Source organism: Bombina bombina, chromosome 6 (assembly GCF_027579735.1).
Source record: "Bombina bombina isolate aBomBom1 chromosome 6, aBomBom1.pri, whole genome shotgun sequence".
NCBI classification, from domain to species: Eukaryota; Metazoa; Chordata; class Amphibia; order Anura; family Bombinatoridae; genus Bombina; species Bombina bombina.
Genome location: NC_069504.1, coordinates 905,579,770 through 905,606,389, shown reverse-complemented (window position 1 = coordinate 905,606,389; position 26,620 = coordinate 905,579,770). Strand labels below are relative to the sequence as shown.

At 42.7% G+C, this 26,620-nt stretch overlaps 1 protein-coding gene across 2 annotated transcripts in view; it reads right to left on the bottom strand.

The window, feature by feature from the left end:
• Positions 1-26,620, bottom strand: part of DENND4A (DENN domain containing 4A) — an 858,339-nt gene that overhangs the window by 407,034 nt on the left and 424,685 nt on the right. For both annotated transcript variants that reach the window (XM_053718534.1, XM_053718535.1), the window contains exons 12-13: positions 22,203-22,421; positions 21,878-22,023 (exon numbers count right to left, since the gene is read on the bottom strand). In XM_053718534.1, coding sequence (XP_053574509.1) covers positions 21,878-22,023; positions 22,203-22,421 — 365 coding nt within the window. The remainder of the gene's footprint in view (positions 1-21,877; positions 22,024-22,202; positions 22,422-26,620) is intronic.

The window sequence follows — 26,620 nt, the reverse complement described above, 5'->3', positions numbered from 1 at the left end:
TGAGCTCTGTAGAGATGAACCGGATCATGCAGGGAATACAATGAGTTGCTGACTGAAATATTTGATGTGTAGAAAAAGCGCCAAAAAAACGGCCCCTCCCCCTCACACACAGCAGTGAGGGAGAACAGAAACTGTCAGAAAAACAGATTAAGCAACTGCCAAGTGGAAACATAGTGCCCAAACATTTATTCACACAGTACCTCAGCAAATGAAAACGATTTTACATTCCAGCAAAAACGTTAAACATAATCTCTAGTTATTAAACAGCTTTATGTATTTCTTACAGTGTAATTCTAGTGAAGTACCATTCCCCAGAATACTGAAGTGTAAAGTATACATACATGACATTATATCGGTATGGCAGGATTTTCTCATCAATTCCATTGTCAGAAAATAAAAACTGCTACATACCTCTATGCAGATTCATCTGCCCGCTGTCCCCTGATCTGAAGTTTACCTCACTCCTCAGATGGCCGAGAACAGCAATATGATCTTAACTACTCCGGCTAAAATCATAGCAAAACTCTGGTAGATTCTTCTTCAAACTCTGCCAGAGAGATAATAACACACTCCGGTGCTATTTTAAAATAACAAACTTTTGATTGAAGATATAAAACTAAGTATAATCACCATAGTCCTCTCACACATCCTATCTAGTCGTTGGGTGCAAGAGAATGACTGGGAGTGACGTAGAGGGGAGGAGCTATATGCAGCTCTGCTGGGTGAATCCTCTTGCACTTCCTGTTGGGGAGGAGTAATATCCCAGAAGTAATGATGACCCGTGGACTGATCACACTTAACAGAAGAAATCAAGCGTTCAATCTCCAAGCAGTCAGTTGGAGAGAAACCAGATTCGGATGTTCGAATGGACCTTGAACAAGAAGGTCCTGTCTCAAAGGTAGCTTCCATGGTGGAGCCGATGACATATTCCCCAGGTCTGCATACCAAGTCCTGCGTGGCCACGCAGGAGCTATCAAGATCACCGAAGCCCTCTCCTGGTTGATCCTGGCTACCAGCCTGGGAATGAGAGGAAACGGTGGGAAAACATAAGCTAGGTTGAAGGTCCAAGGTGCTACTAGTGCATCTACTAGAGTCGCCTTGGGATCCCTGGATCTGGACCCGTAACCAGGAACCTTGAAGTTCTGACGAGACGCCATCAGATCCATGTCTGGAATGCCCCATAATTGAGTTATTTGGGCAAAGATTTCCGGGTGGAGTTCCCACTCCCCCGGATGGAATGTCTGACGACTCAGAAAATCCGCTTCCCAATTTTCCACTCCTGGGATGTGGATTGCAGACAAGTGGCAGGAGTGATCCTCCGCCCATTGAATTATCTTGGTCACTTCCTCCATCGCCAGGGAACTCCTTGTTCCCCCCTGATGGTTGATATATGCAACTGTCGTCATGTTGTCTGATTGAAACCTTATGAATTTGGCCTTTGCTAGATGAGGCCAAGCTTTGAGAGCATTGAATATTGCTCTCAGTTCCAGAATGATTATCGGGAGAAGAGATTCTTCCCGAGACCATAGACCCTGAGCTTTCAGGGGTTCCCAGACCGCGCCCCAGCCCACCAGACTGGCGTCGGTCGTGACAATGACCCACTCTGGTCTGCGGAAGCTCATTCCCTGTGACAGGTTGTCCAGGATTAGCCACCAACGGAGTGAATCTCTGGTCTTTTGATCTACTTGAATCGTCGGAGACAAGTCTGTATAATCCCCATTCCACTGTCTGAGCATGCACAGTTGTAATGGTCTTAGATGAATTCGTGCAAAAGGAACTATGTCCATTGCTGCAACCATCAATCCTATTACTTCCATGCACTGCGCTATGGAAGGACGAAGAACAGAATGAAGAACTTGACAAGAGCTTAGAATAATAGACTCCTCATTTCTAAGGAGTCTATTATTGTTCCCAAGAAGGGAACTCTTGTTGACGGGGAAAGATAACTTTTTTCTATGTTTACTTTCCATCCGTGAGATCTGAGAAAGGCTAGGACGATGTCCGTATGAGCCTTTGCTTTTGACAGAGACGACGCTTGAATCAGGATGTCGTCCAAGTACGGTACTACTGCAATGCCCCTTGGTCTTAGAACCGCTAGAAGGGACCCTAGTACCTTTGTGAAAATTCTCGGAGCAGTGGCTAATCCGAAAGGAAGTGCCACAAACTGGTAATGCTTGTCCAGAAAAGCGAACCTTAGGAACTGATGATGTTCCTTGTGGATAGGAATATGGAGGTACGCATCCTTTAAATCCACCGTGGTCATAAATTGACCTTCCTGGAGGGTAGGAAGGATCGTTCGAATGGTTTCCATTTTGAATGATGGAACCCTGAGAAATTTGTTTAGGATCTTGAGATCTAGAATTGGTCTGAACGTTCCCTCTTTTTTGGGAACTATGAACAGGTTGGAGTAAAATCCCATCCCTTGTTCTCTTATTGGAACTGGATGAATTACTCCCATCCTTAACAGGTCTTCTACACAATGTAAGAATGCCTGTCTTTTTATTTGGTTTGAAGATAATTGAGACCTGTGGAACCTTCCCCTTGGGGGTAGTTCCTTGAATTCCAGGAGATAACCTTGAGAAACTATTTCTAGTGCCCAAGGATCCTGAACATCTCTTGCCCAGGCCTGAGCAAAGAGAGAAAGTCTGCCCCCCACCAGATCCGGTCCCGGATCGGGGGCCATCCCTTCATGCTGATTTGGTAGCAGTGGCAGGCTTCTTGGCCTGCTTACCCTTGTTCCAGCCTTGCATCGGTCTCCAGGCTGGTTTGGGTTGAGAAGTATTACCCTCTTGCTTAGAGGATGTAGAAGTAGAGGCTGGTCCATTTCTGCGAAAGGGACGAAAATTAGGCTTATTTCTAGCCTTAAAAGACCTATCCTGAGGAAGGGCGTGGCCCTTTCCTCCGGTGATGTCTGAAATAATCTCTTTCAAATCAGGACCAAACAGTGTTTTGCCCTTGAAAGGGATGTTAAGCAATTTTGTCTTGGAAGACACATCCGCTGACCAAGACTTTAGCCAGAGCGCTCTGCGCGCCACGATAGCAAACCCTGAATTTTTCGCCGCTAATCTCGCTAATTGCAAAGCGGCATCTAGAATAAAAGAGTTAGCCAATTTAAGTGCATGAACTCTGTCCATAATCTCCTCATACGAAGATTCCTTATCGAGCGACTTTTCTAGTTCTTCGAACCAGAAACACGCTGCCATAGTGACAGGAACAATGCATGAAATTGGTTGAAGAAGGTAACCTTGCTGAACAAACATTCTTTTAAGCAAACCCTCTAATTTTTTATCCATAGGATCTTTAAAAGCACAACTATCTTCTATGGGAATAGTAGTGCGTTTGTTTAGAGTAGAGACCGCCCCCTCGACCTTAGGGACTGTCTGCCATAAGTCCTTTCTGGGGTCGACTATAGGAAATAATTTCTTAAATATAGGGGGAGGCACAAAAGGTATGCCGGGCCTTTCCCATTCCTTGTTTACTATGTCCGCCACCCGCTTGGGTATAGGAAAAACATCGGGGGGCACCGAAACCTCTAGGAACTTGTCCATCTTACATAATTTCTCTGGAATGACCAAATTGTCACAATCATCCAGAGTAGATAATACCTCCTTAAGCAGTGCGCGGAGATGTTCTAATTTAAATTTAAATGTTACAACATCAGGTTCAGCTTGTTGAGAAATTTTCCCTGAATCTGAAATTTCTCCCTCAGACAAAACCTCCCTCCTGGCCCCTTCAGATTGGTGTGAGGGTATGTCAGAAGCGTTATCATCAGCGTCCTCTTGCTCTTCAGTGTTTAAAACAGAGCAATCGCGCTTTCTTTGATAAGTAGGCATTTTAGATAAAATATTTGCAATAGAATTATCCATAACAGCCGTTAATTGTTGCATAGTAATAAGTATTGGCGCACTAGATGTACTAGGGGCCTCTTGTGTGGGCAAAACTGGTGTAGACACAGAAGGGGGTGATGCAGTACCATGCTTACTCCCCTCATCTGAAGAATCATCTTGGGCACTATTATTATCTGTGGCATCATTGTCCCTACTTTGTTTGGACACCATGTCGCAATTATCACATATATTTAAATGGGGAGACACATTGGCTTTCATACATATAGAACATCGTTTATCTGATGGTTCAGACATGTTAAACAGGCTTAAACTTGTCAACAAAGCACAAAAAACGTTTTAAAATAAAACCGTTACTGTCACTTTAAATTTTAAACAGAACACACTTTATTACTGAATATGCGAAAAAGTATGAAGCAATTGTTCAAAATTCACCAAAATTTCACCACAGTGTCTTAAAGCCTTAAAAGTATTGCACACCAAATTTGAAAGCTTTAACCCTTAAAATAACGGAACCGGAGCCGTTTTTACATTTAACCCCTATACAGTCCCAGGAATCTGCTTTGCTGAGACCCAACCAAGCCCAGAGGGGAATACGATACCAAATGACGCCTTCTATAAGCTTTTTCAGTGGATCTTAGCTCCTCACACATGCATCTGCATGCCTTGCCTTCCAAAAACAAATGCGCATTAGTGGCACGAAAAAGAGGCTCTGCCTATGACTAGAGAAGGCCCCCATCTGAAAAAGGTGTCCATACAGTGCCTGCCGTTTTTTAACAACAATCCCCAAGATTATAATAACTATAAAGCGCTATAATCTGTCAAATATGCTTAGCAAGTAATCGTTTTAGCCCAGAAAAATGTCTACCAGTTTTTTAAGCCCTTATAAAGCCTTTATTCTTATACTTAATCTAAGAAAATGGCTTACCGGTCCCCATAGGGAAAATGACAGCCTTCCAGCATTACCAAGTTGTGTTAGAAATGTGGCCATCATACCTCAGGCAGAAAAGTCTGCCAACTGCTTCCCCCAACTGAAGTTACTTCATCTCAACAATCCTGTGTGGAAACAGCAATCGATTTTAGTAACGTTTGCTAAAATCATCTTCCTCTCACAAACAGAAATCTTCTTCTCTTTTCTGTTTCAGAGTAAATAGTACATACCAGCACTATTTTAAAATAACAAACACTTGATTGAAGAATAAAAACTACATTTAAACACCAAAAAAACTCTTAGCCATCTCCGTGGAGATGTTGCCTGTGCAACGGCAAAGAGAATGACTGGGGTAGGAGGAGCCTAGGAGGGATCATATGACCAGCTTTGCTGGGCTCTTTGCCATTTCCTGTTGGGGAAGAGAATATCCCACAAGTAAGGATGACGCCGTGGACCGGACACACCTATGTTGGAGAAACGTCAGTACACACCGGCACCGCATAGTATCTATCCAGCCTACATAATTTCTCTGGAATTGCAACAGTGTTACAATCATTCAGAGCCGCTAATACCTCCCCTAACAATACACGGAGGTTCTCAAGCTTAAATTTAAAATTAGAAATCTCTGAATCCGGTCTCCCTGGATCAGAACCGTCACCCACAGAATGAAGCTCTCCGTCCTCATGTTCTGCAAATTGTGACGCAGTATCGGACATGGCTCTCACATCCTCAGCGCGCTCTGTCCTTAACCCAGAACTATCGCGTATGCCTCTTAATTCTGGCAATTTAGATAATACCTCTGTCATAACAGCAGCCATGTCTTGCAAAGTGATTTGTAAGGGCCTCTCTGATGTACTTGGCGCCACAATATCACGCGCCTCCTGAGCGGGAGGCGAAGGTACTGACACGTGAGGAGAGTTAGTCGGCACAACTTCCCCCTCGTTGTCTGGTGATAATTTCTTTACAGATAAAGACTGACTCTTATTTAAAGTGACATCAATACATTTAGTACACATATTTCTATGGGGCTCCACATTGGCCTTCAAACATAGTGAACAAACAGATTCATCTGTGTCAGACATGTTTAAACAGACTAGCAATGAGACTAGCAAGCTTGGAAAATCCTTTCAAATAAGTTTACAAGCAATATAAAAAACGCTACTGCGCCTTTAAGAAGCACAAAAAAACTGTCACAGTTGAAATAACAATGAACCAAATCAGTTATAGCAACCAAATTTTCACAGTAAATGTATTAAGTTAGCAAAGTATGGCACCCACTAGCAAATGGATGATTAATCCCTTAATACCCAAAACGGATAATCAATTTAACAATTAACGTTTTTATCACAGTCAGACACACTGTCACAGGTCTGCTGTGACTGATTACCTCCCTCAAAATGAATTTTGAAGACCCCTGAGCTCTCTAGAGATGTCCTGGATCAAGGAGGAAGAAGCAGGAAGACTGTGACTGAATTTTTACTGCGCAAAAAAACGCTAAAATAGGCCCCTCCCACTCATATTACAACAGTGGGAAAACTCAGTTAACCTTTTCTATGCAGAAATATACATCAGCCATGTGGAAAAAATCATGCCCCAAAAGATTTATCACCAAAGTACCTCACAAAAACGAATAACACGCCAGTAAACGTTTTAAACATACATTTTAAAAGTTATGTAGTGTTATCAATAAGCCTGCTACCAGTCGCTTCTACTGCAGTTAAGGCTCATATATTACTTCAGTATTAACAGCATTTTCTTAGTCAAATTCCATTCCTTAGAAAATTACTTACTGCACATACATTCATCAGCCTGATACCAGTCACTACTACTGCATTTAAGGCTGTACTTACATTACATCGGTATCAGCAGTATTTTCTTAGTCAATTCCATTCCTTAGAAAAATATTTTACTGCACATACCTCATCTGCAGGGAACCCTGCATGCTATTCCCTTTCTGAAGTTACCCCACTCCTCAGAATGTGCGAGAACAGCCAGTGGATCTTAGTTACTTCTGCTAAGATCATAGAAAACGCAGGCAGATTCTTCTTCTCAATACTGCCTGAGAGAAAAAACAGCACACTCCGGTGCCATTTAAAATAACAAACTTTTGATTGAAGAAATAATTAAGTATAAAAACTCCACACTCCTCTCACACCTTCCTACTATGTTGAGTGTTGCAAGAGAATGACTGGGTATGACGTGGAGGGGAGGAGCTATATAGCAGCTCTGCTTTGGGTGATCCTCTTGCAACTTCCTGTTGGGAAGGGAATATATCCCATAAGTAATGGATGATCCGTGGACTGAATACACTTAACAAGAGAAATATAGATATATATATATATCTTAGAATTAGTTTTAAAGGTAATTAAGAATTGATGTCCGCTTAGACATAGGAGTTGGTTGTTTGCACAGATAATATATACAATTTCTGATGTTTTAATAAGAGTGTATATTGTCCTATTGTTTAACTTAGCACTGTTGATTGTACCAGTCTTAATGTTAGTAGCTAATATCTTAGTCTCATTGTGATACTTTAAATGTAATTCTGATTTGGGAGGCTATTGTGAATAAGGCAACTTTTATCAGATTTGTATAGCATATTTTAATAGTTTTAGTGTATAGTATTGATTCATATTCTTGTTCCTACAAATATATTTCAATGTGTTTATAGATATTACTAATAAAAAGAATTAAGGCATTTATATTAATTTTATTGTCTTAGTATATGCATATTTGATTGTGGGTTTATTTTAAAGAATAATTATTAAATATATTGTGTTATAACCCGGCCATATACTGACAGGGTCAATGGTTGTAAAATGACATGCTCTAATGGATGGTCATATTATTATTTTTACTATAATGGCTCTTTAAGTCTATTTCTAGATTTTGCTCTGAATAATTTTCATAACAATATTCCTGAGAAGATGCCACAACCCTATAATGATTTCCTGGTAACTAATACAAAAATTCTAAAGATCATTAATATGCATGAGTGAATATGCAGATATTTAAAACAAACACAAATTTGTGCACAAACCTCCTTGGTGACTGATATAATGTAAGACTAGGCATCATAAATGTGTAAGAGGTAGAGGGTCCTATAGAAAAAGCAGAGATGTACGATACCCCGATCTCAAAAGAGGAGAGCTCCTTTTTTCCATTGAGGTATTGGGATATTGCAGTTTCAAAGGCATATATTTACCAAAAAGACAACACACATCATAGACATCAAACAACCATCATATGACATTAGTATTTGTTTGCTTCTAGGAAGCATATAAATGCCGTAATTTACTCTGGGTAGTCTGGGCCCCAAAGTGGAACCTAGCACTGTCAGCTAAGTAATAAAATGGGGCACGTGTGTCACTCAATGCAAACAGGAGAGTAGTCCCACATCCATTAACAAAATCATGGTATTTAGAGTAGTATCCTCACCTGTCACAATATATACTGTTATGTGTATCTCCATATTTGAAAAAAGAAATTGTCCTCTTATAAATAATACTGTGACCATTCCGATTTCAAGATAAATTTGCAAAAGCACTTCTTTACAGAACAAAGAATGGTTGATTCAAGAAAATAACTTTAAATTACAGGTGGTAATGACAAAGACTTCAAGGGAATTCAAGAATTCCATAAGTTTATATTGATAATTAAAGGGGCAGTCTATTTGAAAATGTTTATTCCTAAAAAAGATAGATAATCCCTTTATTACCCATTCCTTAGTTTTGCACAACCAACAGTTATAATAATACACTTTTTACCTCTGTGATTACCTTGTAAGCCTCTGCAGACTGCCCCCTTATCTCAGACTGTCTCTAAATACACTTTAGAAAGAAATATAGGCACAAAAACGAACACTAAAACTAATGTATAAATGCAGTGCGTGAAAAAGACTAAAAACAGAATTTATGTTTACCTGATAAATTACTTTCTCCAACGGTGTGTCCGGTCCACGGCGTCATCCTTACTTGTGGGATATTCTCTTCCCCAACAGGAAATGGCAAAGAGCCCAGCAAAGCTGGTCACATGATCCCTCCTAGGCTCCGCCTACCCCAGTCATTCGACCGACGTTAAGGAGGAATATTTGCATAGGAGAAACCATATGATACCGTGGTGACTGTAGTTAAAGAAAATAAATTATCAGACCTGATTAAAAAACCAGGACGGGCCGTGGACCGGACACACCGTTGGAGAAAGTAATTTATCAGGTAAACATAAATTCTGTTTTCTCCAACATAGGTGTGTCCGGTCCACGGCGTCATCCTTACTTGTGGGAACCAATACCAAAGCTTTAGGACACGGATGAAGGGAGGGAGCAAATCAGGTCACCTAAATGGAAGGCACCACGGCTTGCAAAACCTTTCTCCCAAAAATAGCCTCAGAAGAAGCAAAAGTATCAAACTTGTAAAATTTGGTAAAAGTGTGCAGTGAAGACCAAGTCGCTGCCCTACATATCTGATCAACAGAAGCCTCGTTCTTGAAGGCCCATGTGGAAGCCACAGCCCTAGTGGAAGGAGCTGTGATCCTTTCAGGAGGCTGCCGTCCGGCAGTCTCGTAAGCCAATCTGATGATGCTTTTAATCCAAAAAGAGAGAGAGGTAGAAGTTGCTTTTTGACCTCTCCTTTTACCAGAATAAACAACAAACAAGGAAGATGTTTGTCTAAAATCCTTTGTAGCATCTAAATAGAATTTTAGAGCGCGAACAACATCCAAATTGTGCAACAAACGTTCCTTCTTCGAAACTGGTTTCGGACACAGAGAAGGCACGACTATCTCCTGGTTAATGTTTTTGTTAGAAACAACTTTTGGAAGAAAACCAGGTTAGTACGTAAAACCACCGTATCTGCATGGAACACCAGATAAGGAGGAGAACACTGCAGAGCAGATAATTCTGAAACTCTTCTAGCAGAAGAAATTGCAACCAAAAACAAAACTTTCCAAGATAATAACTTAATATCAACGGAATGTAAGGGTTCAAACGGAACCCCCTGAAGAACTGAAAGAACTAAGTTGAGACTCCAAGGAGGAGTCAAAGGTTTGTAAACAGGCTTGATTCTAACCAGAGCCTGAACAAAGGCTTGAACATCTGGCACAGCTGCCAGCTTTTTGTGAAGTAACACAGACAAGGCAGAAATCTGTCCCATCAAGGAACTTGCAGATAATGCTTTTTCCAATCCTTCTCGAAGGAAGGATAGACTCTTAGGAATCTTAACCTTGTCCCAAGGGAATCCTTTAGATTCACACCAACAGATATATTTTTTCCAAATTTTGTGGTAAATTTTTCTAGTTACAGGCTTTCTGGCCTGAACAAGAGTATCAATAACAGAATCTGAGAACCCTCGCTTTGATAAGATCAAGCGTTCAATCTCCAAGCAGTCAGCTGGAGTGGGACCAGATTCGGATGTTCGAACGGACCTTGAACAAGAAGGTCTCGTCTCAAAGGTAGCTTCCATGGTGGAGCCGATGACATATTCACCAGATCTGCATACCAAGTCCTGCGTGGCCACGCAGGAGCTATCAAGATCACCGACGCCCTCTCCTGATTGATCCTGGCTACCAGCCTGGGGATGAGAGGAAACGGCGGGAATACATAGGCTAGTTTGAAGGTCCAAGGTGCTACTAGTGCATCTACTAGAGTCGCCTTGGGATCCCTGGATCTGGACCCGTAGCAAGGAACCTTGAAGTTCTGACGAGAGGCCATCAGATCCATGTCTGGAATGCCCCACAGTTGAGTGATTTGGGCAAAGATTTCCGGATGGAGTTCCCACTCCCCCGGATGCAATGTCTGACGACTCAGAAAATCCGCTTCCCAATTTTCCACTCCTGGGATGTGGATTGCAGACAGGTGGCAGGAGCGAGTCTCCGCCCATTGAATGATTCTGGTCACTTCTTCCATCGCCAGGGAACTCCTTGTTCCCCCCTGATGGTTGATGTACGCAACAGTCGTCATGTTGTCTGATTGAAACCGTATGAACTTGGCCCTCGCTAGCTGAGGCCAAGCCTTGAGAGCATTGAATATCGCTCTCAGTTCCAGAATATTTATCGGTAGAAGAGATTCTTCCCGAGACCAAAGACCCTGAGCTTTCAGGGATCCCCAGACCGCGCCCCAGCCCATCAGACTGGCGTCGGTCGTGACAATGACCCACTCTGGTCTGCGGGAGGTCACCCCTTGTGACAGGTTGTCCAGGGACAGCCACCAACGGAGTGAGTCTCTGGTCCTCTGATTTACTTGTATCTTCGGAGACAAGTCTGTATAGTCCCCATTCCACTGACTGAGCATACACAGTTGTAATGGTCTTAGATGAATGCGCGCAAAAGGAACTATGTCCATTGCCGCTACCATCAAACCTATCACTTCCATGCACTGCGCTATGGAAGGAAGAGGAACGGAATGAAGTATCCGACAAGAGTTTAGAAGTTTTGTTTTTCTGGTCTCTGTCAGAAAAATCCTCATTTCTAAGGAGTCTATTATTGTTCCCAAGAAGGGAACTCTTGTCGACGGAGATAGAGAACTCTTTTCCACGTTCACTTTCCATCCGTGAGATCTGAGAAAGGCCAGGACTATGTCCGTGTGAGCCTTTGCTTGAGGAAGGGACGACGCTTGAATCAGAATGTCGTCCAAGTAAGGTACTACAGCAATGCCCCTTGGTCTTAGCACCGCCAGCAGGGACCCTAGTACCTTTGAGAAAATCCTTGGAGCAGTGGCTAATCCGAAAGGAAGCGCCACGAACTGGTAATGCTTGTCCAGGAATGCGAACCTTAGGAACCGATGATGTTCCTTGTGGACAGGAATATGTAGATACGCATCCTTTAAATCCACCGTGGTCAAGAATTGACCTTCCTGGATGGAAGGATTGTTCGAATGGTTTCCATTTTGGACGATGGAACCTTGAGAAACTTGTTTAGGATCTTGAGATCTAAGATTGGTCTGAACGTTCCCTCTTTTTTGGGAACTACGAACAGATTGGAGTAGAACCCCATCCCTCGTTCTCTTAATGGAACAGGATGAATCACTTCCAGAAGATAACCTTGGGAGACTATTTCTAGCGCCCAAGGATCCAGAACATCTCTTGCCCAAGCCTGAGTGAAGAGAGAGAGTCTGCCCCCCACCAAATCCGGTCCCGGATCGGGGGCCCGCATCTCATGCTGTCTTGGGAGCAGTGGCAGGTTTCTTGGCCTGCTTTCCTTTGTTCCAGCCTTGCATAGGTCTCCAGGCTGGATTGGCTTGAGAAGTATTACCCTCCTGCTTAGAGGACGTAGCACTTGGGGCTGGTCCGTTTCTGCGAAAGGGACGAAAATTAGGTTTATTTTTGGCCTTGAAAGACCTATCCTGAGGAAGGGCGTGGCCCTTGCCCCCAGTGATATCAGAGATAATCTCTTTCAAGTCAGGGCCAAACAGTGTTTTCCCCTTGAAAGGAATGTCAAGCAATTTGTTCTTGGAAGACGCATCCGCTGACCAAGATTTTAACCAAAGCGCTCTGCGCGCCACAATAGCAAACCCAGAATTTTTCGCCGCTAACCTAGCCAATTGCAAGGTGGCGTCTAGGGTGAAAGAATTAGCCAATTTAAGAGCACGAAGTCTGTCCATAATCTCCTCATAAGAAGAAGAATTACTAATAATCGCCTTTTCTAGCTCATCGAACCAGAAACACGCGGCTGTAGTGACAGGGACAATGCATGCAATTGGTTGTAGAAGGTAACCTTGCTGAACAAACATCTTTTTTAGCAAACCTTCTAATTTTTTATCCATAGGATCTTGGAAAGCACAACTATCTTCTATGGGTATAGTGGCGCGCTTGTTTAGAGTAGAAACCGCCCCCTCGACCTTGGGGACTGTCTACCATAAGTCCTTTCTGGGGTCGACTATAGGAAACAATTTTTTAAATATGGGGGGAGGTACGAAAGGTATACCGGGCCTGTCCCATTCTTTATTAACAATGTACGCCACCCGCTTGGATATAGGAAAAGCTTCGGGGGGCCCCGGGGCCTCTAGGAACTTGTCCATTTTACATAGTGTTTCTGGAATGACCAGATAATCACAATCATCCAAATTGGATAACACCTCCTTAAGTAGAGCGCGGAGATGTTCCAACTTAAATTTAAAAGTAATCACATCAGGTTCAGCTTGTTGAGAAATTTTTCCTGAATCTGAAATTTCTCCCTCAGACAAAACCTCCCTGGCCCCCTCAGACTGGTGTAGGGGCCCTTCAGAAACAATATCATCAGCGTCCTCATGCTCTTCAGTATTTTCTAAAACAGAGCAGTCGCGCTTTCGCTGATAAGTGGGCATATTGGCTAAAATGTTTTTGATAGAATTATCCATTACAGCCGTTAATTGTTGCATAGTAAGGAGTATTGGCGCGCTAGATGTACTAGGGGCCTCCTGTATGGGCAAGACTGGTGTAGACGAAGGAGGGGATGATGCAGTACCATGCTTACTCCCCTCACTTGAGGAATCATCTTGGGCATCATTTTTACTAAATTTTTTATGACATAAATCACATCTATTTAAATGAGAAGGAACCTTGGCTTCCCCACAGTCAGAACACAATCTATCTGGTAGTTCAGACATGTTAAACAGGCATAAACTTGATAACAAAGCACAAAAAAACGTTTTAAAATAAAACCGTTACTGTCACTTTAAATTTTAAACTGAACACACTTTATTACTGCAATTGCGAAAAAGTATGAAGGAATTGTTCAAAATTCACCAAAATTTCACCACAGTGTCTAAAAGCCTTAAAAGTATTGCACACCAAATTTGGAAGCTTTAACCCTTAAAATAACGGAACCGGAGCCGTTTTTATATTTAACCCCTTTACAGTCCCTGGAATCTGCTTTGCTGAGACCCAACCAAGCCCAAAGGGGAATACGATACCAAATGATGCCTTCAGAAAGACTTTTCTATGTATCAGAGCTCCACACACATGCAGCTGCATGCCATGCTGTTCTCAAAAACAAGTGCGCCATACCGGCGCGAAAATGAGGCTCTGACTATGATTAGGGAAAGCCCCTATAGAATAAAGTGTCTAAAACAGTGCCTGCCGATATTATTTTACAAAAAATACCCAGATTAAATGATTCCTCAAGGCTAAATATGTGTAAATATGATCGATTTAGCCCAGAAAATGTCTACAGTCTTAATAAACCCTTGTGAAGCCCTTATTTACTGTCTGAATAAAAATGGCTTACCGGATCCCATAGGGAAAATGACAGCTTCCAGCATTACATCGTCTTGTTAGAATGTGTCATACCTCAAGCAGCAAAAGACTGCTCACTGTTCCCCCAACTGAAGTTAATTCCTCTCAACAGTCCTGTGTGGAACAGCCATGGATTTTAGTAACGGTTGCTAAAATCATTTTCCTCATACAAACAGAAATCTTCATCTCTTTTCTGTTTCAGAGTAAATAGTACATACCAGCACTATTTTAAAATAACAAACTCTTGATTGAATAATAAAAACTACAGTTAAACACTAAAAAACTCTAAGCCATCTCCGTGGAGATGTTGCCTGTACAACGGCAAAGAGAATGACTGGGGTAGGCGGAGCCTAGGAGGGATCATGTGACCAGCTTTGCTGGGCTCTTTGCCATTTCCTGTTGGGGAAGAGAATATCCCACAAGTAAGGATGACGCCGTGGACCGGACACACCTATGTTGGAGAAACAGCTACTACACAGGGGTTAAAGCATACACCACTCTATTCATAGGCTCTTTAGAAGAGGGAGCATCTTTGGCTAGAATAATAGTGCAAATGTGAAAACAGAGAATAATGATGAAGGGTAAATACCCCTGGCATGCTTTGGACAAATTTTCAAAAAACAGAATTTATGTTTACCTGATAAATTACTTTCTCCAACGGTGTGTCCGGTCCACGGCGTCATCCTTACTTGTGGGATATTCTCTTCCCCAACAGGAAATGGCAAAGAGCCCAGCAAAGCTGGTCACATGATCCCTCCTAGGCTCCGCCTACCCCAGTCATTCGACCGACGTTAAGGAGGAATATTTGCATAGGAGAAATCATATGGTACCGTGGTGACTGTAGTTAAAGAAAATAAAATATCAGACCTGATTAAAAAAACCAGGGCGGGCCGTGGGCCGGACACACCGTTGGAGAAAGTAATTTATCAGGTAAACATAAATTCTGTTTTCTCCAACATAGGTGTGTCCGGTCCACGGCGTCATCCTTACTTGTGGGAACCAATACCAAAGCTTTAGGACACGGATGAAGGGAGGGAGCAAATCAGGTCACCTAAATGGAAGGCACCACGGCTTGCAAAACCTTTCTCCCAAAAATAGCCTCAGAAGAAGCAAAAGTATCAAACTTGTAAAATTTGGTAAAAGTGTGCAGTGAAGACCAAGTCGCTGCCCTACATATCTGATCAACAGAAGCCTCGTTCTTGAAGGCCCATGTGGAAGCCACAGCCCTAGTGGAATGAGCTGTGATTCTTTCGGGAGGCTGCCGTCCGGCAGTCTCGTAAGCCAATCTGATGATGCTTTTAATCCAAAAAGAGAGAGAGGTAGAAGTTGCTTTTTGACCTCTCCTTTTACCGGAATAAACAACAAACAAGGAAGATGTTTGTCTAAAATCCTTTGTAGCATCTAAATAGAATTTTAGAGCGCGAACAACATCCAAATTGTGCAACAAACGTTCCTTCTTTGAAACTGGTTTCGGACACAGAGAAGGTACGATAATCTCCTGGTTAATGTTTTTGTTAGAAACAACTTTCGGAAGAAAACCAGGTTTAGTACGCAAAACCACCTTATCTGCATGGAACACCAGATAAGGAGGAGAACACTGCAGAGCAGATAATTCTGAAACTCTTCTAGCAGAAGAAATTGCAACCAAAAACAAAACTTTCCAAGATAATAATTTAATATCAACGGAATGCAAGGGTTCAAACGGAACCCCCTGAAGAACTGAAAGAACTAAATTGAGACTCCAGGGAGGAGTCAAAGGTTTGTAAACAGGCTTGATTCTAACCAGAGCCTGAACAAAGGCTTGAACATCTGGCACAGCTGCCAGCTTTTTGTGAAGTAACACCGACAAGGCGGAAATCTGTCCCTTCAGGGAACTTGCAGATAATCCTTTTTCCAATCCTTCTTGAAGGAAGGATAGAATCCTAGGAATCTTAACCTTGTCCCAAGGGAATCCTTTAGATTCACACCAACAGATATATTTTTTCCAAATCTTGTGGTAAATCTTTCGAGTTACAGGCTTTCTGGCCTGAACAAGAGTATCGATAACAGAATCTGAGAATCCTCGCTTCGATAAAATCAAGCGTTCAATCTCCAAGCAGTCAGCTGGAGTGAAACCAGATTCGGATGTTCGAACGGACCCTGAACAAGAAGGTCTCGTCTCAAAGGTAGCTTCCAAGGTGGAGCCGATGACATATTCACCAGATCTGCATACCAAGTCCTGCGTGGCCACGCAGGAGCTATCAAGATCACCGACGCCCTCTCCTGATTGATCCTGGCTACCAGCCTGGGGATGAGAGGAAACGGCGGGAACACATAAGCTAGTTTGAAGGTCCAAGGTGCTACTAGTGCATCCACTAGAGCCGCCTTGGGATCCCTGGATCTGGACCCGTAGCAAGGAACTTTGAAGTTCTGACGAGAGGCCATTAGATCCATGTCTGGAATGCCCCACAGCTGAGTGACTTGGGCAAAGATTTCCGGATGGAGTTCCCACTCCCCCGGATGCAATGTCTGACGACTCAGAAAATCCGCTTCCCAATTTTCCACTCCTGGGATGTGGATAGCAGACAGGTGGCAGGAGTGAGACTCCGCCCATAGAATGATTTTGGTCACTTCTTCCATCGCTAGGGAACTCCTTGTTCCCCCCTGATGGTTGATGTACGCAACAGTCGTCATGTTGTCTGATTGAAACCGTATGAACTTGGTCCTCGCTAGCTGAGGCCAAGCCTTGAGAGCATTGAATATCGCTCTCAGTTCCAGAATATTTATCGGTAGAAGAGATTCTTCCCGAGACCAAAGGCCCTGAGCTTTCAGGGATCCCCAGACCGCGCCCCAGCCCATCAGACTGGCGTCGGTCGTGACAATGACCCACTCTGGTCTGCGGAATGTCATCCCTTGTGACAGGTTGTTCAGGGACAGCCACCAACGGAGTGAGTCTCTGGTCCTCTGATTTACTTGTATCTTTGGAGACAAGTCTGTATAGTCCCCATTCCACTGACTGAGCATGCACAGTTGTAATGGTCTTAGATGAATGCGCGCAAAAGGAACTATGTCCATTGCCGCTACCATCAACCCGATCACTTCCATGCACTGAGCTATGGAAGGAAGAGGAACGGAATGAAGTATCCGACAAGAGTCTAGAAGTTTTATTTTTCTGGCCTCTGTTAGAAAAATCCTCATTTCTAAGGAGTCTATAATTGTTCCCAAGAAGGGAACCCTTGTTGACGGGGATAGAGAACTCTTTTCCACGTTCACTTTCCAGCCGTGAGATCTGAGAAAGGCCAGGACGATGTCCGTGTGAGCCTTTGCTTGAGGAAGGGACGACGCTTGAATCAGAATGTCGTCCAGGTAAGGTACTACTGCAATGCCCCTTGGTCTTAGCACCGCTAGAAGGGACCCTAGTACCTTTGTGAAAATCCTTGGAGCAGTGGCTAATCCGAAAGGAAGCGCCACGAACTGGTAATGTTTGTCCAGGAATGCAAACCTTAGGAACCGATGATGTTCCTTGTGGATAGGAATATGTAGATACGCATCCTTTAAATCCACCGTGGTCATGAATTGACCTTCCTGGATGGAAGGAAGAATAGTTCGAATGGTTTCCATCTTGAACGATGGAACCTTGAGAAACTTGTTTAAGATCTTGAGATCTAAGATTGGTCTGAACGTTCCCTCTTTTTTGGGAACTATGAACAGATTGGAGTAGAACCCCATCCCTTGTTCTCTTAATGGAACAGGATGAATCACTCCCATCTTTAACAGGTCTTCTACACAATGTAAGAACGCCTGTCTTTTTATGTGGTCTGAAGACAACTGAGACCTGTGGAACCTCCCCCTTGGGGGAAGTCCCTTGAATTCCAGAAGATAACCCTGGGAGACTATTTCTAGCGCCCAAGGATCCAGAACATCTCTTGCCCAAGCCTGAGCGAAGAGAGAGAGTCTGCCCCCCACCAGATCCGGTCCCGGATCGGGGGCCAATATTTCATGCTGTCTTGGTAGCATTTGAGAGCATTGATTCTGTCCATAATCTCCTCATAAGGAGGAGAATCACTATCGAGCGCCTTTATCAGTTCATCAAACCAGAAACATGCGGCTGTAGTGACAGGGACAATGCATGAAATTGGTTGTAGAAGGTAACCCTGCTGAACAAACATCTTTTTAAGCAAACCTTCTAATTTTTTATCCATAGGATCCTTGAAAGCACAACTATCCTCTATGGGTATAGTGGTGCGTTTGTTTAAAGTAGAAACCGCTCCCTCGACCTTGGGGACTGTCTGCCATAAGTCCTTTCTGGGGTCGACCATAGGAAACAATTTTTTAAATATGGGGGGAGGGACGAAAGGAATACCGGGCCTTTCCCATTCTTTATTAACAATGTCCGCCACCCGCTTGGGTATAGGAAAAGCTTCTGGGAGCCCCGGCACCTCTAGGAACTTGTCCATTTTACATAGTTTCTCTGGGATGACCAACCTTTCACAATCATCCAGAGTGGATAATACCTCCTTAAGCAAAATGCGGAGATGTTCCAACTTAAATTTAAATGCAATCACATCAGGTTCAGCCTGTTGAGAAATGTTCCCTGAATCAGTAATTTCTCCCTCAGACAAAACCTCCCTGGCCCCCTCAGATTGGGTTAGGGGCCCTTCAGAGATATTAATATCAGCGTCGTCATGCTCTTCAGTAACTAGAACAGAGCAGCCACGCTTACGCTGACAAGGGTTCATTTTGGCTAAAATGTTTTTGACAGAATTATCCATTACAGCCGTTAATTGTTGCATAGTAAGGAGTATTGGCGCGCTAGATGTACTAGGGGCCTCCTGAGTGGGCAAGACTCGTGTAGACGAAGGAGGGAATGATGCAGTACCATGCTTACTCCCCTCACTTGAGGAATCATCTTGGGCATCATTGTCATTATCACATAAATCACATTTATTTAAATGAATAGGAATTCTGGCTTCCCCACATTCAGAACACAGTCTATCTGGTAGTTCAGACATGTTAAACAGGCATAAACTTGATAAGAAAGTACAAAAAACGTTTTAAAATAAAACCGTTACTGTCACTTTAAATTTTAAACTGAACACACTTTATTACTGCAATTGCGAAAAAACATGAAGGAATTGTTCAAAATTCACCAAATTTTCACCACAGTGTCTTAAAGCCTTAAAAGTATTGCACACCAAATTTGGAAGCTTTAACCCTTAAAATAACGGAACCGGAGCCGTTTTAAAACTTTAACCCCTTTACAGTCCCTGGTATCTGCTTTGCTGAGACCCAACCAAACCCAAAGGGGAATACGATACCAAATGACGCCTTCAGAAAGACTTTTCTAAGTATCAGAGCTCCTCTCACATGCGACTGCATGCCATGCCTCTCAAAAACAAGTGCGCCACACCGGCGCGAAAATGAGGCTCTGCTTATGCTTTGGGAAAGCCCCTAAGAAATAAGGTGTCTAATACAGTGCCTGCCGATATTATTATATCAAAATACCCAGATAAAATGATTCCTCAAGGCTAAATATGTGTTAATAATGAATCGATTTAGCCCAGAAAAGTCTACAGTCTTAATAAGCCCTTGTGAAGCCCTTATTTACGATCGTAATAAACATGGCTTACCGGATCCCATAGGGAAAATGACAGCTTCCAGCATTACATCGTCTTGTTAGAATGTGTCATACCTCAAGCAGCAAGAGACTGCACACTGTTCCCCCAACTGAAGTTAATTGCTCTCAACAGTCCTGTGTGGAACAGCCATGGATTTTAGTTACGGTTGCTAAAATCATTTTCCTCATACAAACAAAAATCTTCATCTCTTTTCTGTTTCTGAGTAAATAGTACATACCAGCACTATTTCAAAATAACAAACTCTTGATTGAATAATAAAAACTACAGTTAAACACTAAAAAACTCTAAGCCATCTCCGTGGAGATGTTGCCTGTACAACGGCAAAGAGAATGACTGGGGTAGGCGGAGCCTAGGAGGGATCATGTGACCAGCTTTGCTGGGCTCTTTGCCATTTCCTGTTGGGGAAGAGAATATCCCACAAGTAAGGATGACGCCGTGGACCGGACACACCTATGTTGGAGAAATACTGTCTAAAATCACAAAATGCACAGCCATTATTACACTTTGCTGTAAACAACTAAAACATTCATGTTCATTTTAGTTTTTTATAATAATCATACCCTTTGTGCTGGAGCGCAACTAATGTTCTTAAAAGGACAGTAAATTCAAAATTAAACTTTCATGATTCAGATATGGCATGCAATTTTAAACAACTTTCCAATTTATTTTATTATCAAATTTGCTTTGTTCTCTTGGTATTTTTTGATGAAAGCTGAACCTAGGTAAGCTCAAACTGATTTCTAAGCTGTTGAGGAACGCCTCTTATCTCAGTGCATTCTCAGTGTTTCACAGTTAGACATGTGTGCCATATAGATAACATTACACTAACTCCCATGGAGCTATTTATGAGTCAGCACTGGTAAAATGCAAGTCTATCAAACGAACTCAGATAAGTGGGCAGTTTGCAGAGGCTTAGATGTCATCACAGAGGTAAAAAGGGTATAACTACAGTGTAGGTTATGCACAAATTGGGGAATGGGTAATAAAGGGATAATCTATATTTTTAAACAACAAACATTTTCAAGTAGACTGTCCATTTAAGCTTTTTATAGTAATAACAAATTAAAATATCCAAACACTCCCATATCTGTGCTATATAGACAAGGAGAGAAACTGTAGCATGTTAAAATAGATTTAAATCAGGAGGCTGGAGTGTGCCCTCTGTCTTGGAGGATTTTTTCTATCACTTGATTTAAACAGAAATAAAGCCTTTTTTTTATTATTATTTTTTTTTATCTATGAACACTAGGCCCATTTTGTTATATTTCATGCCACAATTTTTCTGCAAAATGTGATCATATTGGAAAAAAAAAACTGCGTGTGCAATCATGATACAAATGATTGTAAAACCTTCTCTGAAATTCTCTTTCTTCGGAAAAAGCAGACATGCATTTCTTTGCAATTTTTTTTAGTAATTAGAATGCCGCTAATTACAGCTGCGCACCACGCTTCTGAAATTCCCGGCATTAATTAGTTAGCTGGTTAAGGAAATAGTATTGTAATGTAGGTATTACCCTCCTACCTGACACCTCCCTGATCCCTCCCAAACAGCTCTCTCAATGGGGTTAAACTCAGGAGTGACAGACGTAAAAATATTGCAGACATCAATACTGCTTGGACTAACACATGCATCAACATTGACTGCAAAAATGTCAAGAAATGGCAGTGTAATAAGGGGTAACAAACACACACTTGGTGACACTGTCCCATAACCCTAAAGACTAAAACATCCAACCACAGGAACAGCAGAGCTACAGAGCACACAAAACAATGTATTCAATAATGAATAGGTGGATATTTCCTATAATCTACCCTCTAGCCTGTTCCTCCAGTGTTCCACCAGAAATGGTGAGGACCCTTGAGAGCAATGCCCCAGTCTGTATATGCCTGTGCAATCCCTCAAGAAAATTGTCCTGCATGTCAGTAGAAAATTAACATTAGGGAGCAAACAGTCTTGTTGGAGGTCCTGAGGTGTCTGGACTCTTGCAGTAGTGAGCATCTTGAGTAAAAGTGGCAACATGTTTCTCTTTTTATCTGTGAATTTACAATATAACTCCAAATAATTAGAAAAAAAGCTGACCTGATAAATAGAAGTATGTAAGAGGGGGTGCCCTAAAGAATTATTGATGTGTTCCTACTTTATCCAAGAGAGTATCTGATGATTTTACCACGGACACATGCAAGAAAGAGTTAGATTAGAGTTACAAGATTTTTGTTGTTGCTATAATTAGGCTTTCTGCTATAATAAAAAAAAAAATAGAAAATAGCTTTACTAACTTTTTCAACGCAGTCATCAAAGAAAGCCAGGCTGGCATCCTTATCACTGACAAATGAACACTCTTCAATAAAGCGAATAAACATCTGGGTCTTTGTCATCATGTTGTAAAATTTGTGATGTGAACGGTCACGACTTTTTAAGAAACCTGCAAGAAAATGTGATAGCTGTGATTAACTTTTTCACATGCACTTCTTCCATTTTTGCAGTATCTACAAAATTCATAATTACATTTATGAGTTAAATAAAAATTTAAATTAAAAACAAGAAAAGTTATTAGATTAAGCATTCTACATAAAATATGTAAATTAATTAAATTCATCTCACCCTGCAACTCAAAGAGAGAGCTGGCATCTGTGGCAGTTTCTGAGGGTGCTTGGGTGATTGGTCGTAGAAATGACCTATAGCCTTTCAATATGGATGCCATAAAGCAAAGAAATGCTTCCTGAATCTCCATGTCCAGCTGATGCAGTTTCTTCCCAGCGTTAAAGTCATAGTCATTCATTGCTAGTTCCATTAAAGCATCATCTCTTGGTCTTTGCTGAACTGCATACAATAAAAATAAACAAAACACATGTTTCTGTGAGCTATTTATAAATTGCACTAGCAGAGATTTTAAAAAATGAATAAAAACTTAAAATTATGCTTACCTGATAATTTTCTTTTCTTCTGACGGGAAGAGTCCACAGCTGCATTCATTAATTTTGGGAAAAAAGAACCTGGCCACCAGGAGGAGGCAAAGACCCCCCAGCCAAAGGCTTAAATACCTCCCCCACTTCCCTCATCCCCCAATCATTCTGCCAAGGCAACAAGGAACAGTAGGAGAAATATCAGGGTGAAAAAGGTGCCAGAAGAACAAAAACCTAAATACCGTTGCCTCATAGATAAAACACGGGCGGGGAGCTGTGGACTCTTCCTGTCAGAAGAAAATTATTAGGTAAGCATAATTTAAGTTTTTCTTCTTAAACGGGAAAAGTTCACAGCTGCATTCATTACTTTTGGGAAAACAATACCCAAGCTATGGAGGACACTGAATGCAACAAAAGGGGGGTACAGAAGGCGGCCCCTTCGAAGGGCACCACAGCCTGAAAAAAACCAGAACCCTACAAAAAAAACTGTAACACTTAGAACAAGGCGTTAAAAACCTGAAAGGACCCAGTAACTGCCCATCAGTTAAATAACCTATCACTCAGATCCCTAGATCCATTGAGCACAAAAAGCCCCAAAGGAGCCAAATCCTGGGGGCGTCCTGACCAACAGAACTAACCTTCGACCCGAAGGAAGAGCCTTCACCTACCCCCGAGGGGGAAAACGGAGGACCCATAAGATATATAAAGGACCACCAATGAAGGAAAGAAAACAGGAAACAACTAAGGCAAACCCAAGGTTGCTAAAGACAACCGCCCAGAGAAAAAACTACCTAGAAGGACAAGGACCAGGGATCAACACAACACCTAGAAGAGTGTGATCACGAGAAACCCCAAGGTTTATCCTCAGATCCCTGACCCAACACCATACGCCTTATGGCGCTACAAGGAAGCCACAAGCTCCCCACTGCACCCTAGTCTAGCAGACACAGTAGCTAACTAGTCCAACATAGGTAGAAAACCCATATAAACCAAAGAAAATTTGGAACCTGCAGACAAGGATGATTATCCCAGCAGAGAAAATGCTATCTTGTGAAACACATAGCCACCTCTGAACAAGAACTCGTGAACTCCAGCCTCAAGACAGCAAAGCTGACCCTAGGCCTACATGGGAGACCATCCCACAGAGAATGCCGAAATTTTTTTGACGGCAACTCTCGTCTAGGACACTTTAGAAAAACATCCAACACCAGCAGCATATGCAACCAGTGGAGGAATGAACACAGTGACCCCTCAACCAAGGACGGAACGAGCATAGAGAGCTGCCACAGCAGGATTCAAACTTTAAACCTCCAGCTACTAGGCAGGGAGATAACCCTCAAGTCACTTAGACCTGCAGCTACTGGGAGCACACGGTCAACACTCAAAAGATCAACCAGATCCCCGACCCCCTTCTGAGGTAACGGACCCAGTCCAAAAAATTGGCAACGTTCGAATACAAAATTCTCTGAACCACACCTCAGAAGAGAAAAAGGGAAGGGGCCCTAAGAAAGAACAACTCTGACCAATATTTAAATTAGCTTGTCAGGACAAAAGAAAGTGTTCTCGGGATCCAGAACCCCTACACCGCTCCCTTCCCAAGAAGGACCACTACCAAGCAAGGGAGATAGGCCACTGTACTACAGCATCCCAGTTCCAGAACCCAGCCACATGGCCTCTTGCACACAAGGAGGGCAGAACCCCTCGGAAAACGAGAAAAGAAAGAGCTATGAGGCCTCATGGAATGCAACACTGCAAGACCTCCCCGAAGGAGGGTAAATGTAAAGGACCGCTTTCCCAACCAAAGGTTTGGGGAAGAGAAAAGAAAATGGTAACAACCATTGATAAGATACCGACAGCTCAGTTGAAACTTACAACCATGAGCTCACATCAAGGCGCAATAGCTGCCACTGACAAAACCGTAAGATCTCGTCAGAGAGACAACAAAACTAGCCCTCAGACAGATACCAAATCGTCCCTGAAGTGGTAATTGGAGGTTGTAGAACCGAAAAGCTTGAAACCGAATTTAAAACAGCTTGCAAACACACAATCAAAGTGCAATAGCTGCAGCTGGTTTTGCCCAGGAACGATCCAGATCCGGACTCCGAAATCTCAGACAAGAGACGTGGCCCAAAGCCAGACCCCCGGAACCCGAGACCAGTCGATGTTCTAACTCCCAGTGGACCATCCAGTGATCCCATATGGAGGAGTGCACCCTGCAGTGCACTCCCATATCCCAATGTCCCTGGACATTGTACTCTCAAAAGAGATACAGACCAAAGAGGCTAAGTAGACGTCTTTACAGTTCTAGGAAGAGGGCAACCAGCACCCGAAGGTGCAACTGGACCCCGGACCCTCGGCTTTAAACCCAAAGGGATAGATCTCTTAGAGAGTCGAAAGTGAACACCCCTCTCTAAAGACCACAGGGTTACAAGAGATAGGCTCCAAACCAGTCCGTAGGATGAGGAGATGATGATATCTCCAAAAGACCCTTACAGGATCAGTCTCCCGGAATCCTGTACCTCACAGGAAAAACAAAGTGGGAGTCTCACAGCTCCTGGCAGACCAGGGGAAAATACCGGGGGAAAACAAAAGGGAAGACCCCAAACCCCTGCACTCCCATAGGAGAACATGCAACATTCTAAAGGAGGAAGTAACAAGGACATTCTCGAACTTCCAAACACAGATGACCCGACAACCCAAGAAGGGGACAAGTAGTCCCAGCAACCTACAAAGGGTGCCTGAGACTAAGCCGAAATTAGACATCCAGAAGATACCAAGAGAGAAAACAAAATCATTATCCATTTGGTACCCCCGACACCTAGAGGTCCTCCAACCTCCAAACCCAATGGGAATGGAGAAACTTCGGTTCCAAGGCCAAAAAGGCCTCTCACGATGAGTCTCAATTGGCTCCGATCCCGGAACCCCCTAAAGTGTAGCACATGGGGGTGGAATCAAACCCATAAACTTGAGTTGGATAATCAGACATGTTACCACTAGGCCACCGTAGAGAACCAATCAATAGTAGACATGGGAGGTGAAATAAAGCATCCCTCCGTCTTCTAAAATGGAGGCAACAAGAAAAAACAAACACTTATCAAAGTGAACTCAGCACCCGACAGAGTAACCCGTACACCGGCACCCTGTGGGTGACATAAACCATAAGGAATAGCATCTAGTAACCGACCAGGACCCGCCTGGTACGAGAACACTCCAAAACTGTCCAAGTATCAGTTCCAGAGAAGAAACGTTCCCAAAACGAAACTATAACAAACATGAGCTTCGTAAAACAAATAAAACACATCCTAACTGGATTAAAGAAAATTAAGGCAGCACCCCCGGGTGAACGTCCAAGGAGAATGGGTATGCCAATGGGACCAGCCAATTAGAGGCCCCAATCTCTTAAGCTCAGAACTGGAACAGATACTTAAAAGAAAGATGGAGACGTGAAGGAGATTGGCTTCACCCCCATACGTCTAACCCAGTTTGCACTCCGGCACAGAGACTAAGGATCCCTCGGCCCAGTAGGACTGGAATCCTCCAGCACCGCCAAAACATAGAAACCTAACATAGAAACATAGATATTGACGGCAGATAAGAGACATAGGCCCAGCAAGTCTGCCCGATATTACCTAACAGTATAAACTTATCTAGTTTGTAAGATAGCCTTATGCTTGTCCCATGTATTTTTAAAGTCCCCCACAGTGTTTGCTGCTACTACCTCTTAAGGAAGTTTATTCCATAAATCAATCACTCTTTTTGTAAAGAAGTGCTTCCTCAAATTACTCCTGAATCTACTACCCTTTAGCTTGAGATCATGACCCCTTGTTCTTGAATTTTCCATTTTATGTAAAATACCCACAGCCTCAGTTTTACTAAGCCCTTTAACGTACTTGAAAGTTGCTATCATATCACCTCTTTCCCTTCTCTCCTCTAAGCTATACATATTTAGGTCATTTAGCCTATCCTGGTAAGTTTTATTTTTTAGACCATGTACCATTTTGGTAGCCCTCCTTTGCACTGATTCAAGTTTGTTAATATCCTTCTGAAGATATTGCCTCCAGAACTGCACACAATACTCAAGATGAGGCCTAACTAATGATCTATAAATTGGCATAA